Source organism: Pyxicephalus adspersus, chromosome 2 (genome assembly GCF_032062135.1).
Source record: "Pyxicephalus adspersus chromosome 2, UCB_Pads_2.0, whole genome shotgun sequence".
NCBI classification, from domain to species: domain Eukaryota; kingdom Metazoa; phylum Chordata; class Amphibia; order Anura; family Pyxicephalidae; genus Pyxicephalus; species Pyxicephalus adspersus.
Window position 1 is genome coordinate 110568036 of NC_092859.1, and position 17445 is coordinate 110585480.

A 17445-nucleotide genomic window follows, 5' to 3' on the forward strand; every position below is an offset into this window, starting at 1 on the left:
TATTCTTTTCTAAATTATTCCTATTCCAGTAAATATCCAATATTGTACTTTAAATTAAACAATTTACTTATATTCAATACTTACTTTTACACCCTTTTTGCCAATTGGTCCAATTACCTGTGAAGCACACAGTATGCACCTTTAATGAAACTCTGACTGTTTAAATGGCTTATTTAAATGTTTATTAAAAACATGTACTTGCAACAGATATATACAACAAAGTCAGTTGAATCAGCCTTCCCAAATAAGCAATTTTCCTAAGCAATTTTCTGCACCTCTATGTCTATATACAAAATATGTTTGTGATAAAATAAATACATTTGGCCTTCTCCATCCAATACTAGTTCACTATTCCGCCAGGCCATTTTATTTATAACTAGAATAAACTGCCAGTCAGTGTCAGGTCATTTTTTTGTATTTGTTGGCTAAGCTGATGTTTATTGTTGGCATTGTTGACCTCTTTCACTATAGTGAATAGTCCCAGGCATTGGGTCACACTGTATTTTTTGTACTTTTCAATAAATCTGGCACTTTTTAAACTGCTGGCTTTACTTATTTGATCAAGTAGCCAATTTCTGTAAGTATATTTTTGATCCAATGACTGAATGATTTAGTCATCTTCCCAGAAGTTGGCATTGTCATTCAGAGCAGGTGTCAGACATTGTGGACTGGTAGGCTTAGTCCCCTTGCAGATCTAGTAGGAACGTGACCACTCTAATAATAAGTCTAGCCTATGCCAGTACTCTTCCAATGAAACAACAGTTTCAGACTCTCTAGTTTTGAAAAATAAATGACATTACTAGACTGTGGAGTGCATCTGGTCATGTTAAAATATAGCAGTACCCCAGATCAATGTTTGCTTTTGCAAAAGTAAGAATTATTCTAATGATGGGGAACCACCTATGCAGTATGGTACAACAGACATGAATAGTGAGTGAGGAGTTAGCATCACCCTTATTGATTGCATTGTCGGTAACAAATGCTGCTTTCCTAATCTGGTACAGTGCACACCGCCACCTGCCCAATAGCAGCTATAATAGTATAGAAAAAAATTGGCCTTAAGCAAAAAATCCACTATGCTCACTATTTTTACCATTGTAAGGCAGATCAAGAATGTTGGCATGTTGCCTGCCTAGGACTGCAGACATAGGGCTCACAAAAACACATAAAACTCTCATAAAGCATTGAGAACTAGCTGGCGGTCCAATTTGCCTCCTTTTTTATTTTTGCTAATTTGATGTCAGTATAAATTTAAAAGAAAGTTACTGTGCTAAAAATATACTAAATAAATAAAGAAATGTTGGGAAAACAAACTAAGTTTTCTCACTGCCAGTTTAAAAATGTATGGGATAACTTCAGAAAGACTTTTTACCCCCATTGCTGGAGCTCCTGGAAAACCCTGAAGGCCCTGTAACAAAAGAAAGAATACAGCTTATTTCTATGTTGTATAGCTTGATAGCATATTCAAGAAGGTTTCAAAAGTAGCATAGACAAGTAGTTGTATGGGTGTTTGGCACATAAAACTTGCTGAATAGATCTACACATTGATAAGTAAATGTGTTTTATTTGTATTTTTAGCTGTCTAATTGGAGTATTCACTCAAATATGCTAAACATAGGATTTTAAGTTTCATATATATATTTTTCAGAAATAAAGTATAACCAACCATTATAGAAACCTAAGAAAAAGATAATAGGCAATCAACTTTACCTGGTCACCTTTTAGCCCAATTGGACCTGGGAGTCCCTATTAAAAAGAAATAATAATATTACAAGAAATAAAACATATATATATATGTGTGCACAAATCATGTATAATATTGGGACATGTGACAAAACCAAAAAACAGAAAATTGTGTGAGGAAGAACAGTTATTGTTGATTATAGCAGCAAATCTTTTCTTCCACACTTCACTGTTGCTATACAATTATAGCATTGGTTGAAAACAAAAAAAAACATGAATAGTTCAACAAAGATCAGTAGAGCAGGAATTAAAAAGTAATGTGAAAAACTGGTGCCTAATTATATTATTGAAGTGGTAATATTGAACCCAGTCAAAAATCCTTCCCAAGTAAAAATGGCAATGACAAATCAACCTTTTTAATTTATTCTAAAATATATATTTAAAAATGTTCCATCTTGGTTACCCATTATAACCAAAAGATTGAAAGCAAATGGCAGCCTCTTAAATACTCAGTAAAACAATTCACTTACAGCTCTTCCGGGAGGTCCAATAGGACCTATATCACCACGCTCTCCCTGCAAATATATAGTATTGGTTAGTTCAGGTAAAAAAAAAAATATCAATTATATTAACAAATATCCCCAGAGTATACCAGCTGGGCAGTCCAGGATCTAGTTGTAAGGGATGGCCAGATTCTCATTATTTGTAAATGAGGCAAACTTATGTTAACAATTTTTCATACACGATTCATATGAGAAGTTGCTGAAGTCATTAATAACAGTCATAAATAATGATGGAGTTTACCATGAAAACTTTGTAATAATGGAAAAATATATTTCGTAGATGGATATGTTATTTTTCACTCCCAGAGTAACTATTTTGTTTCATATACCCTATGTTCTATATTTGTCAACCAGTCTGCAAGTCAGGAGAAGGACCCTGCTGGGGGGGTGCACCGGCCAGAGCCACCAACTACGACTCCTGTACGGATTGTAGGCTCAGGGTGGTGGGTGGGTTGTGTCTCTGGAGACTGGGCAGGCTCTGGCATTACAACGTCAGTAAGAGGGAAGTTTCTTCCCCTTTGAGTGACACACGGCTCTCCGCGCATGCGTGGTCTGTAGTCAGTGCATTTAGTGGTTCATGGTCGGAAAAGGTTGGCGACCACTGTTCTATACAATACACCAAGATTTATTTGACTGAAATAATTTGGCAAATACTATTATAACATATGTCATAATCTAGGTATGTTATGTCTTATAGTTTTTTCCGAATACTTCAAAAGGAATACAAGGAGTACAAGGCACCATGTACTACACATTATCCAGCAAAATTAGTGTGTTCACTGATTTTGATAAAAGAATAATAATAATAATAAAAAAAAAACAATAATTGACATGAAAAAGTTTTATTTCAATAATATAGAAGACGTAGACATAAAGTAGCCTATAAGTACTGTGTTACAAAAAACAGCTAAAAAGAGAAAGTAAAACAAGAGGAAGAAAACAAGACTAGACATTTATCATTGTATTTATTTGACATCTCATCAGGGCTAAAGAAAAATCTATTGCACTAGCCAGTCCTAGTAGATACCAGATAGTTGGTTCCTGAGTGGGGGGGATTGGGCTGGAAAATATTGATAGGAAATCTTGTGAAAAAGAACAGAAAGAAAGTAGAGATTCCGGGCCTGATTTATTAAAGCTCTCCAAGGATGGAGAAGATACACTTTCAGCAGTGAAGGAATGGATGGAATGGATTTCTTAAAAGTAATTTGCTATTTGTTAGCAAATGTTTTTAATCCTGGACCAGATCCATTTCAGGTCTTCTCGATCACCCAGCTTCACTGTTGAAACTGTATCCTCTCCAGCCTTGGAGAGCTTTCATAAATCAGGATCACTAAATCAGTGTTAAAGATAAAACTGATCTTTTCTAGCTTTAATAAATCAGGGCCGCCACCTAATAACACACAGGTCATTTATCAGATAATTAACATGTTTAATGGGTTAATGCTTTATTTTTGCACTTACCTTTTCACCTTTTTCTCCATCTTGCCCCTTTTTGCCCTAAATGAATAATATAAGGTTTCAATACCTAAACTCTTTGGAGTACCAAATGCCTTTTAAATATGTACACAAATGTTAAAGCAAAAACACAGAAAGAGCCAATTTAAAAATTGTGGTCTTAAAGAACATACACCTCAGCAATGATGAGAAGGTATTGACATTCATTCATGAGTCTTTAGTCAAGTGTTAGTAAACAGTTGCAGGGCCATTGCAGTTCTCATGATTTCTCTGATTTCACTGATTTGCAACTGCTTGTAAGAGAATTTGAAACCGTTCCTGTCCAAATCTATGGAAGTGATTCTGCGACTGAAATCCTCATAGCAACTACACTGTGTTTAAACACAAGCAAAAATAACATTTTCATCCACTCTTATTTCTATTTTATTCAGGCATCTAGGCAATACAGATACTGTTGAATAACAATGAACTGCTGCAGTTTACCTAATGCCTAAATTATTAGCCATTTCAGTGGACTGCTGCAGGTTCAACCGCTTGTCCCATCTTTCCCATTACAGTGAATGGGAGTGGTTGGGACCTTTTTTTTTGCACGCAGCTGAACATGGCTTCAGCAAACGCAAATCACAGCGTTGCTTTTGGTACTAACATGGTTGTGGTCTGAAGATCTGCACCATAGGTGCGTGCAAATTTTTTTTGCCCACTGTGTGGTTTGCCTCTCTTGTCCGCATTTTGCTGTGTGGTCTGACACCACAGACTTAAAAGGGCCCTTATTTTGATTGTTGATCATGGTCATATCTGTACCTATTTACACAGCTATTTGCTTTATATTGAAGTTTGATTACCTTTCGTAGTAGGCAAATGTTATGTTGCCCATTCCAACTAATCAGCATGGATATTTCAGGGGAGTGACTATAGTAAACTCTAGGCTGCATTGTATACATTAGCATTTAAAACATCTTCTAACAGTGAACTATAAGAAAATCTTCACTATCCCATCAGAAATGTATAAATCTGGGCAGTGATATAATGAAATGCTGTAGTCTTTCTTACCCTTAAACCAGCTGGCCCCTCAGTCCCTTGTAAACCTTGTGCACCCTTTCAGAACAAAGAAAGAACATATTGCTGTGAAAAATACAGTTCCAAATAAATTTTGGCATTACAATTCTTATGTAATAATTTTTCTGATTATATCATAAAGTACAAAAAAGTAAAAATAAAATAAAAAAATAATCCAAACTAATTACATATAAATGACATAAAACAGGTTATTACACACAGTAAAATGTGCTACAATATTATTTGAGTATAAAGATACAGTACAGTAAACAATTAGGACATCAGAATTTTTTCTAGGTGAAACACTAAATCATTATTATATGTAGCTCATAGTTACAGTTAGGTTGAAAAAAGTCCAAACATCTTGAAACATACTGTGCTTCCTAATACCCAGAAAATGTTTTCTGGGCTAAGTAGAGGGTATATTTGACATACAGGTCAAGAAGTTGCAGTATTAACTGTTAGGTAAATTTACCTTTAATCCAGGAGGTCCAGCAGGTCCCATAGATCCCTGAATTCAAGCAATAAAAAAGAAATTACTTAAGAGCTTAAAGTTCATTACAAAGTACAGAACATTTGTTGTATGCTCCATACTGGCGTTAGAGTGGAGTGGTAAACAATATATTCTGTAGTTTTTTCAAGGTCCTCAATGTCTTTGTGTTTAAAGATAATATATATATATAATGCATACATTAGATGACAAAAAAATTATATTATTGATGTTTACTTACATCTCTACCTTGTAAGCGTAAGGGATTTAATAATGTTAGCTAATTTTCTGGTACCTTCCTGGTCTTTTTATTTATACAAAGGCTTTGTAGAGGATTGCCAGTATACAATATTTTATGGGGATTGAGAGAGATTATTTACATGAAAGCAATGGCATAACTACAGTCACAGCTGACCACTTGATATCTATGAAGTCTCAGTACAGATTAATTTAAAAATAATTTATCTTGGCGGATGCCTTGCAAATATTGCTGTATAAAAATAAAGTTTAATGGTTTTGAAACCTTGGCTGGGTTGCTATGAAAATAGATAATTAGAAAGCAATGTAAGATTGTCACTGGTGATATTAATGATATTGTCCACAGAAACAGTTTAGGTAATTAGTGTCTATATAAGAAATATTCTAGAAGATATTTTGATGAGTATAATTAAAATTAAAAATACTAGACATTTGACAAAGCAGATGTAAACAGTACCTAAAGCCATTTATTTAGGGTTGAATAGGATAAGACGCATTATTACAGTGTATAATAAATACATATATGTCTCTGTGTTAAAGTGTATTTATTGCTGTCTATGTCCCTGTTGGGGAGATTCACCTTCTCTATTTGTCTTATTGGGCATTCTAACCAGGAGAAGAGAAATCTTGCCATGGGAACTGGTTCAATGACAAATGTCTAAAAGGGCATCATGTTTAACTTTAGGGTGTTTTCTAATAACACCCAATTGTGTCTACTGTACAGGTAGTAAAGAGAGTTCTCTTTATTGGGACAAGGACAAAACCCAAAAGGGGGGGGGGGGGTTCAGCCATTCCTTACTCTATCTAAAACCTAAAACAATAGTTTATTTTTGGAACCATGACCCCCTTTTAAATAAATATGTGATGAAACATTTCATTTCAAATGCAAAATTGTACTTGCAATACAATACTGTACTTAGTTTTCTCTCTTAACCTACTTTCAAAGTCCCACAAATACCTGTTACAAATACCACATGTATTACTCTCATGTAGGCTGTACCTGCTGGCTGCCAGCACTGTCACTTTTAATTCATAGGCATGTAGCTTGTCAGTTAGCACCTGACCACACCTATTCCCGCTCAGTGCTTTCTGGATTGGTAGCATGGCCAAAACCCTCCCCACAGGAGTGAAATGTCTGGGAGGAGAATCTTGTGAGACCCAAATTAAAGAAGATTTGCATCAGTCAGGGAAAGTAAAGGAAGTTTTTGTTTATTTTACAATGCATTTGAACACATAGTAACTGGAATTGGTAGTTGTTAACATTGTCATATAGGATAGTTGTAGTTAAAGCCTAGAAATTCATTGAAGGTGCACAGCACTTTAAAGCTGGAAAAAAATACAGGAAAGGTGTATGAAACTGCATTATGCATAATCTTTTATAAATATTTGTAAGCATTCCTACCTTGTCCCCTTGCATTCCTTTTAGGCCTGGTACACCTGGGTAACCAATCCCTGTTTCTCCCTGTAACAAACATACATAACAAAAACAGCACTGTAGAGCCTTTAAAATGGTATATCAATAGTTATTTTATCCTATTTATATCAATAGTTATTTTATCCTATTTTATTTGCCTGCACTAAATTTCAAAGGCAATTTGTGTCATAATTACCATTTTACCTTTTGACACAGTAGACTTTCACATTTAACATAGGAAAGGGGTTGGCATGTGACTGATTTATACTTAGGAGATGCACTGATCTATAAGAAAAGGCTGTTACAAGCTACCACACTACAATCAAATAGATTTTTCAACTTTTTAAAGGTACTGTAGATAAATTGTTATAAGTCTTTTGTCTAGCTCAGAGATTGGCAAACTCCGGCCTTTAGGCCAGATACAGCCTAGCTATTATTCCAGTAGCCTGGCCTAACGCCCCTCTAGTTATTTATTGTTGGATCTGGCCTATCTGAATTGTCGTGTTATCGTGAGTTACCGTGATATCATCGACCGTGACAACCCCAATTTCTATGCCTAAAGAGCAGAAGCAACGCACAGCTACCAGTCTCTGGAAGGTTGACCTCGAATGTCATGTCTTCAACCCTGAATGGACTGACAAATTATTCTTCATCCAACATGGCAACAAAGCCCCGTGTTTAGTGTGTAATGACACCAACAGCACTTTCAAGCGGTCGAATCTCAAGTGGCATTTAGATGCCTAGAACGCACACACGTACAGAGACTACACCGCAGATGAGTGAAAGACTGAGGCTGCTCGCTTGCAGTTAAGGTTGGAAAAACCTTTCCTTGGACTCCTTGTTTCTTCTGGCCTAGTGTGCCTTCTTGACCTCCTGAAATGGCCTAGTAGTCCAAACAGTTTGCTGATCCCTGGTCTAGCTGTTTCACATGAACTAAACTTAATTTTGCTTAGATGCAACATGTAGGGTGAAACAGTTTTATCTATTCTCTACAAAACAACCATGTTACCATATACTGTCAACATATATTACCTTTTCTCCTTTTGTTCCTTGAAGTCCAGGCAAGCCATCAAGTCCTATTGGACCTGGTAAACCAGGTCTACCCTGTTAATGACCAAAATCATTTCAACATGAAATAGAGAACAATGCAAAATCCGAACCGCAACACTAAACACCACAATGCATATCAGTTTTAAATCACAACTATACTTACAATGTTCTAGCAATGTGGAGATTGCCCTACATTACTAAGTGCTGCCATGTGTTCTGTTTGGTAATTGTTAGGGTTGTTGTAATGCTTTTTATTTATATTATTGTTTGTTTCCCACATTTTATTATAAAATCAAAGTCAGACAAGAATCACCAATTCCTGGCCTGCCTGTGTCTAGAATTATAAAAAGTACAAAATAGATCATAAGTTATGTATACCAGCTATACCTACCGGTTATACGGTCTTTGGCAACAATAGCTGTTTAGCTGTACCTCTCTTGCAGAATACCTAGGCCTTGGTGTTGTCCCTTTTCATATTCTATTAGTGTCATAACTATGTATACTAATTATGTTTGTTTACCAATTACATAGTTTAGAATAGTTTCAAATGAAAATAACTTACGGATTCCCCCTGATCGCCTTTATCTCCCTTTGATCCAATCTTTCCACGAGGGCCCTAAAAAAACAACATTTGTAGCTTATTGCAGGTAAATGGCTACTATTTGTCGAATTAGAAAGAAATAAAGAAATCCAATAAAGAAAAAGTAAAAAAGTATACAATTAGTGGTCGATTTGTGTATGTTTTCACAAAACTTTCACCAAGCATTAAAACATTTTTCTAACCTCATTCTATTGAATGATTTAGGATCTTAGGTGAAAACATTTATAAACAGACCCCAAAGAAAGGGCTAGCTCACACTTCCTCTAGGAAGCACAGGAAACACAGCCTATTGGGGAGATACTACATGAATTGTCTCCCCTTCACAGCCTCCATAGAGAATGAATAGTAGTACTAGTACTGCTCACTAGGGATGAGCGAGAATGCCTTTGGCCTTTGGCGGGTGCCTCCAATCAGCTGTGACTGCAGGCCAACTGATAAACTGTATATTTGGCTACAACGCGGCTTTGTGCCGAATCACAAGTCTGTTCTTGCTTACATGTTTGGAAGCAAGAAAGGCCCGATTCATGGTGAGATCGAAATGACAAATTGCGCTCGCTCATCCCTTCTGCTCACTGCCGCCAACTGTCACATGTGCAGGTTCGTTTTGAACCAGTGCTAATAGGCGACTGCTCCAGCAGCTGGCAAGGTGGGGAGCCATGATAAATTGTGCATTGAATAGGCAAATGTGGCCCTCCTTATTGAATACAAGAAAACAAAGGGAAAACATACTCACTTGAGCCCCTGTTTCACCTGGTTCACCCTGCAAAAAATCCACAAGCCAGATTATTGCAACGGAAAATTTTCTTTTGTCCAAACATAGGTGAAACTGACTTTTCTTAGAGATTCTAGGAGACTAAAATGCTAAAAAAACCCCAAATAACAGCTTTTTCTATATATAAAAAAGCAATGATACCAGACATAATACTGCAATACCTCAAAAAATAGCACAGCTCATCTGTAGCTATAAAAAGGGCTATCAATAATGTTCTTCCCTACAGCCAGATCAATATTTTATATTTTTGGTTCACAATTATCTGAAATTCATTAAACAGTAGAGTTTTTTGTTGCTGGACTTTTACAGAAATATTGAAGTAATTGAACAAGTCATTGACTGACCTAGCTAAACAGGTACCCCCATTAAGTAAAAATCTCCTTCTGGGAGAAATTCCCCTTTACAGTTTGACCATGTTTATTAGAAAACATACATATTTTACACCAACCTTGATAGAAAGTCCTGGAGGTCCTTGAGGTCCTGGAAATCCTGGAACACCAGGAGGACCAGGAAGGCCAGGGGCCCCAGGTTGACCCTTTGAACCCTAGAGTAATAAGAATAAGTTCAATCAGTAAAGAGTAAATTTACAAACAAAAATACACTCATATTCTGGTTTATATAGCTTGTTTACATAAACCATTTTGTTTTGTGCTTCTTTATGCACATACTTACGGGAGATCCAGGAATACCACCAATACCAGCCAGTCCATCAACTCCTCCAAGGACATAGCCTGGCTCTCCCTGTGAATAAGGAAAAACAGAAAAGAAACAACACACAACAATAAAATAAAATAAATGAAACCATCAACCATCTATGTATGCAGGACAATAGCTTCTAAAATTCCAACCGGTGCAAAATTATATAACACAGAGAACCCGAAAAACTTTCCACATAGAGAAGAAAAAGTGATCAGTTTTCCTAACTTAAAAAATATCTTTTCTTACACTGCACCCAGCTAGAGGGGGACCATCTNTTATATATTTATATATATATATATATATATATATATATATATATATTATAGTGCAAATGTATTATCCAGTGTTTTATAGAGACCATAGTCTTGCCACCAACTGTCCCTCAGGGGACTTTACAATCTAATCCCTTTCATAGTCTAACGTCAATTTAGGGGCAAATGCTATTTATTGTATCAGTATGCTTTTGAAGGGAAGCCCACCCAAACAATGGACAGTTTACAAACACCTTACAGATATTGCCCTGATTTACATTCAAACCTAAGCCGCTAGTGCTGCATGACTAGGAATGATGACTAGCCACCTTAACTACATACACATGTTAGATAATAGAAGCCCCACATGAAGGATTGTGATCACCTTGGATGAAATTCTAGCACGTGTACAAAGGTCCCCTGAAGTTCTTTAAATATCCACCAGGCGAATCACTAGTTGAATGACCAGGGATGACCACTGTTGTTTCCCAAGGAGAAAGCAGGGTGCCTTCTACTTCTCCCTCCCTCCTCTCCTTTCCACTGATATTCTATGCTACAATTATTCTACTGTCGCTAGAAATAATCACAAAAGATCAGCATCAAAAATCTTGTGTGTTTATGTTGTTAACCCAAAATCTTTCAGTACATATTAGGTCATTATTCTTCTAGCCAAGATCTTATAGGTTTTGCATATATGGCTAATAACATACTTCATAGACAATAGGTTTGGTAATACCCTAAAAGAAAAACTTTCCACATAGAGAAGAAAAAGTGATCAGTTTTCCTAACTTAAAAAATATCTTTTCTTACACTGCACCCAGCTAGAGGGGGACCATCTACAGACATTATGGTGTCTGTCATTTAGTATCTAACTGTACGCTGTGGCTGGCCAATAATAGGCAATATGCTAGTGAAAGATCTAGTTGTGTTTATTTAGCTAGCAGTAGTACTGGCACTTGCCATGTCTTTCACTGATAACTCAGCAAAAATCCTAATGTGCCACACATAAGAACTACATAATGAACCACTCACTGTTCATGGAGGAAAAGTAATTTTAATAAACCAAAAATCTTCTAACTCCAATTAAAAAAAAGGCTTACTCTGTCTCCTTTCGGTCCAGACGGACCTGGATATCCTTGAGGTCCCTAAAATACATAAAATTATAATTAGTAACATTGTAAAAAGTATTTAGAAAAAATACTGTTCAGCAGGATTGTTATGTAGTAGACATCTCAATATCAGTTTGTAAACATACACATATATACATTTATGTTTATATAGTATCCATGATGTAATATAAGGTCAGGAAATACCCTGGTAAGTAGTAACTGCTTTGTGTGGCACTTCAAGAAATTAACAAACAAGGCCTACAATGTTATTAGTACAATGATGACTCTTCCTAGCACCTATTCAGAGCTGCATTCTTAAGGACTACATAGACCAGGTTTTGTAACAGGTTTTATAAAGAAATCACTGTGACCTTGTAGTCTGTTCCATTGAGTTACTCCTCTATGCAAACCCTTACTCTACAAACAAGGAGACAGAAATAATCTTACTTACACCTCTGTTTATGTGGCTTTAAATAATTAGTGCAAAAACATTAAAAAGAAAGATAAAAAACGTAATACAACAAAAGGAAATTTACATTATAAAGGTTAACCAGTTTAGATTAAATATATTCCTAAAAAAACAAATTAAGTTCACATGAAGCTGAAATATAAACACAAAGTTTCAAACATGGATATTTAAAAATGCATTGTCTTACTTACTCTGTCACCTTGAAAGCCTTTATGACCCTGTAATGAAACACAATAAAGTCACAATTTACTGTATGTTTCACACAGAACAAACGTAGTTAAATTCATTATTTCCATTTTTTGTTCGTTTCTGCATTTTCAAATATCAAATAATAAACTCTATGAATTTTTTACTCTTACCAATTAGGCAAGTAAGCTAATAAATAGTTGAACACTGTACAAAAGAAGGTGCTATAGCTCTGAGCTTGTGATGCCAGGTGGAGATAAGACTATTGCCTCCACCTGATCAGCAAAGCATCAGCAACTGAAAAACTAGAATAAGCCTCTAAGAGCCTGATTTATAAAACCTCTCCCAAAACTGGAGAGGATACATTTTCATCAGTAAAGCTGGGTGCTCCAGCAAACCTGGAATGGATTTCTTAACAGTCATTTGCTATTTGTCAGCAAATGTTTTCAATTATGGAGCAGATCCATTCCAGGTTTGCTGTTGTCACCAAGCTTCACTAATGAAAGTGTATCCGCTCCAGTCTTGTAGAGCTTTTATAAATTAGGCTCTAAATCTGTGTTGATATCACTTTTCAGTAGCCCTTGTACAGCAACAAACAGAATGAAAGGAGATGGAGCACTAGGACGTATTGGACACTGCTATTCTCAGTTTAAAAATGATTCCATTCTTATTCCTTCTATAAATTGTGTGTGTTAAGTTTACCCTTTGAATACATTAAATAGTAATATAGTATGACCTATGACCTAAAATAATATGGAAACATGGAGAAAGCCTTAGGAAAAAAAATATACAAGAACTGAGGTGCAACATTTCAGCATTATTTACCTTTCCTAAAGAGAAATGCAACAGGGAGAGCGAGTATGTGTCCAATTTACAGTGAAGAAATTGGGCATGACTGGGGATAAGCGAGCGCGTTTTTAAAACTTGATCTCGCGTCGAATTCTGCCATTCTCGCTTACCAAAATTGTAAGCGAGAGCGGCCGACGTAAATTCGCCGATTGAGATCAAATTTTAATTAAAAAAAAAGACGGACTGTGCTGATCAATCGCGGCTCAGTATGCGATCCCCGGCACTAGAGGTTAAATGAGGACAAGTCTCCCTATTCAAAACCTCTAGTGCTCTCTGATTGGCTGAGGAAAGCTTTCTTCAGCCAATCAGAGAGCACTAGATGTTTTGAATGGGGAGACTTGTCCCCATTTACCTCTAGTGCCAGGGATCACACACAGGATTCTCAGGGCTGCACAAATGAATGCAGCCCTGAGAATCCACTGCGATCCCGGGGCATTAGATGTTAATTAACCTCTATTGCCCAGGGATCGCAGACAATGATTTCCTGGAACTTCCATCGGTCATCCCCAGTCATGGGGATTGCTTTATAAGCACAAGGAATTGGATTAAAAGCAAAGATAACAGCATAAGGAGCACTTTATTGTGGACTGCCATTTAAACTGAAATAGATAGATTTGCTACGATATACACTAAGGTTGTAAATGTTTTATATAGATGCTGTTTTATTTGTATGTGTTTGGGGTTTTTAGAATTCCACATTTAGTAGGCGAGTTTACATCCAAGTTCATTGATTAATTAGACATTTATTTTGTTACAATTATGGTGAGTGCTATAGATAATAATACATGTACCTTTCAAGATTACTGGCTGGGGCTAAGTTCATAGTTATAGTATAGTTACCACAGTGCAAAATTTCTAAAATCGTGATCCTGAAAAAATGCACAGCTTGTCGTTTATTATTATTGTTATTTACCATTAAGCCGGGAGGACCTGGGGGACCTGTTCGACCAGGACGTCCTGGAAGACCAGGAACACCATCTTGGCCTGGGAGACCCTAAAAGAATATTATATTGTTAAAAGGTATCATACAATAGAATAAAAATATTAAACACATACATTGCTGCTGTCAGACAATTTATTATTTAAAAACTCATATGACTTTAAAACAATATCTATCAAATCAATGTAGTTTTCATTCCATTTAAAACATTTGTCTGATTGATAGAATAGTAGATCTTTCTTAAATCTCCTTTTCTGTGAATGTTTTTATGGGGAACCTATACAAAGTGAATGCAAACTTAAGAAGAACACTTCAAAGGTTAGCATAAACTGTGAAAGAACAGACTGCAAAGCAATAAATCAAAAACACCCTTTCCTTAATTATTTGATATAAAAATAAGTGTGAATATAAAGGAAAAACAATCTAGACAACTGTTGTGTACAAGATACAAACAATAAAAATATTCAAGACAATAGTCAGACAAAAAGTAGGTCAGAGAATAAAAAAAATAATAATGATAGCGTGTAAAACTGTGATACAAAAAAGCTTGAACTTGGAAAACAAGAAAGTTTTTCTTTAGTATACATAATGGTAATTGAAAGCAAGATTTTATTTGATAATTAAAATAAAACAGTTTTCCATCTGTATTTAGTTTTCCAGTAATTAGCTGATTGACAATAGTAATTATGCTTTTCTTTTTATAACTTTCTGTGAGGTTAGGGATTTTTTTGTATTTTAGGATAATTTTTTTTTATTTTAGTACCCGCAAACGACACAACAGTTTTGGGGTACAGTGAATGCAGATTCATGACATTTCCCAGACTCACTTCAGGACCACAGAGGAGTCTAGTGATGCATTACAGGTTAACTGTACAACCAAATTTGAAGCCTCCCTCTGGGAACAAAGAAAAGGTGGGTAGTAGACGAGGAGATTCTGTCATTCTGTTAGAAGAGGTTAGTGCAGGATGTTTAGTGCTTGTTACATAGCCATGTTCCCTTATCACTGACGTGAGCATCAGTGCTCCAGTCTGAATTTCTAACCTGCTAGTAAACTGTCCAAAAGGTAATCATATAATGATAGTGTGCAGATTTCATAGAGGAAAGTTAGTTGTCTGATCTGGTGAAAACATCATCCCATGTCTGTGGATAAAATGCCATCCCTACAGTGGAGGTCAGAATGGCCATTCAGACAGCTAAATAGATTACTGGTGTCATGTTGCTGGTTGCTTGAATCCACTCATATTTCTACTTAAGACAACAATTATGAACCCTGGATGAAAATTGCTTTACTCTTGTGTGAACATGTTTTTAAATAGATAACTGCATTTCTAAATACCTAAATTAGTTCACCCAAAAAGTCCCTCATATTCTTCCTTTGCCATTTTATTCAGATAATATGATAAATATCTGTATTTAGTATAATATTATAACAATAGGTGTGATAGCATTACATTCCGATTGTTGTACAAAGGATTTTAATTTGTTCTTACCCGTTCTCCTTTCTCTCCTTTGGAATTCATGTTAAGGAGATCAAAGCTGCCAGTCGATAAACCTGTGAATGTCTAATAAAGATAAAATACTGTATAAAAGAAGGGAAATATTTTCTATTTGCAAAAATAACCTTCTATATTAATTTTGCAGGGATTTTTTTAAAAGAAAATTAAATCAAGAGCCAAATCAGAGCTTAACCCAGTCCAAAAACTGAAACACAATAGACAGACAGATACAAACCGTGACGCAGGAAGAGGAGAGGACCCTGCCTAGAAGAGCTTACAATCTAAGAGGTGGGGGAATTATCACACAACGGAAGGGTGGATATTGAATGGAGGGAAGTAGTGAGGGTTTTAAGAGACAGAATTAGACGGGTAGACAAGTTTGAAAAGATGGGTTTTGTGTACTCTTTTAAAGGAGCAGAAAGTAGAAGCAAGCCCAATAGGACGAGTAAGACCATTCCAAAGAGTCGGGGCAGCTCTAGAAAAGTCTTAAAGCCGTGCATGCGATGTACTTATGAGTAAACTGATTTGAAACAGAAAGGCTAGTCATCAATCATCAATTTTTTTCAATCATTTTTGTTCTAGGGATATTGTTATCAGACAGGAAGTGAGGGAAAATCTGCAACAGGGAAACAGACAAGGGTTTTAGAATTTCCCTACATAATTTTAACAGCATGTTTTGTGTTGCATTTTACGTTGATGGGTCACTACAACTTTGTGCATTTGTGGTGCGTTAACACACAAAGGGCCAAAAGAAATTCTAAACTGACTTGACCTTGGCTGTTTGCAAATAGCTAATATGTTCATAAGAACAACAACAACGATATAATATACAATAACATTAAAATGTCAAAATAAAGGTATACCTACAGCCTACTTTTTGTTTTAGATAGAAAAGAAAATTGTATGTGTGATTAAATTATTAACAAAATGAAAAAGAGCAAATTCTCAGTTCAAGAGCATATGGCTTGCTAATAATAAAATTAATTCAAATCTTGTTAGAATATCACAAAGATTCCTTACGACACCGAAAACAAAAGATACTTCCTTCTTTTCAGATTTACAGTGACAGACTGGTTTGAGACATCCTGTGCAACTAAAACCAAAAGCATGATCTGATACATGGTTACGTGTTTATTTTTGGTCATAATATATATCTAATCTTTTAAAGAAAATATTTTTTTTTTATGTAAACATTGAACTCACAGATTGTCCTGGAACTCCTCTTTCACCCTGTGGAAATAAAGGGCATAAAAAATGAAAATTTATAGAAGTCCACATATTGTATAGCATCTAAAATATGAATTGCAAGTGACATATGCAGAACTTTCACTAGATAACTATTAAATATTAATCACACCATAATCGTACAACAAATAATACTTTGTTAATCCATTGTTACAAATATCTTCTTTATAATTTATCACAAAATTTCAGTTTTTTCCTACCTTTTCTCCCTTTTGGCCCTGGAAAATAAATAAAATATTGTCATTTTAAAGTCAGATGTTTAAAAATGATCAAGTATTTTGACTTATTTAGTAATATATTGAGAAAAGCATCAATGTTTAGTGAAGTTTTTTAAAAAATTATTATGTTTTGCTTAAGGGGTTACTCTAAATTTCTGTAGGTGGTGCTTGAGCCAAACCATCCAATAGGTACTATAAACAAACTAAAAATCAAGCTGCATCATTTATCTTGACTCATAAGCTGACCCGTTCATGTAGAGATCAGGAGAGATCCTATAAAATCTTTGTTTTGTTACATCACTTTATCACTGTAGGCCAAAGAGTGATTGCTAGATACTGGGGTTCTACTCCACCCCTTTCTATGGTAGAGTGGTTAGTTGGGATCCATTCTATTGAAGCCATAGAATAGATTGCATGGGAAGAAAATAGAAATGCATCCCATTCTTCCTGGGACATCTGGGTTTACTACAAAACTTCTCAGGAGATCCAATCCTTTTTCAGCTAAATGAAAAAGCCTGGGTTGAACCGTACTTCTCTGTATTTCAACAAGATGAGGTTATGGGGAATGTCTTAAAGATGGTTGAATTTGATTAGCCGCTTAAGATTATTCCTATATATATAATATAAGCTGAACTTGAGTG

General features: G+C 35.6%; 1 protein-coding gene across 1 annotated transcript in view; it reads right to left on the minus strand.

Moving 5' to 3' along the window:
* LOC140322496 (uncharacterized) overlaps positions 1-17445 on the minus strand; it is a 129034-nt gene that overhangs the window by 83076 nt on the left and 28513 nt on the right. The window contains 17 exon segments of the mRNA XM_072399057.1: positions 1328-1408; positions 1711-1746; positions 2214-2258; positions 3708-3743; positions 4752-4796; positions 5233-5268; positions 6908-6967; positions 7952-8023; positions 8532-8585; positions 9304-9330; positions 9791-9886; positions 10015-10083; positions 11393-11437; positions 12062-12088; positions 13819-13899; positions 15336-15407; positions 16545-16571. Of these exon segments, the coding sequence (XP_072255158.1) occupies positions 1328-1408; positions 1711-1746; positions 2214-2258; positions 3708-3743; positions 4752-4796; positions 5233-5268; positions 6908-6967; positions 7952-8023; positions 8532-8585; positions 9304-9330; positions 9791-9886; positions 10015-10083; positions 11393-11437; positions 12062-12088; positions 13819-13899; positions 15336-15407; positions 16545-16571 (909 nt within the window).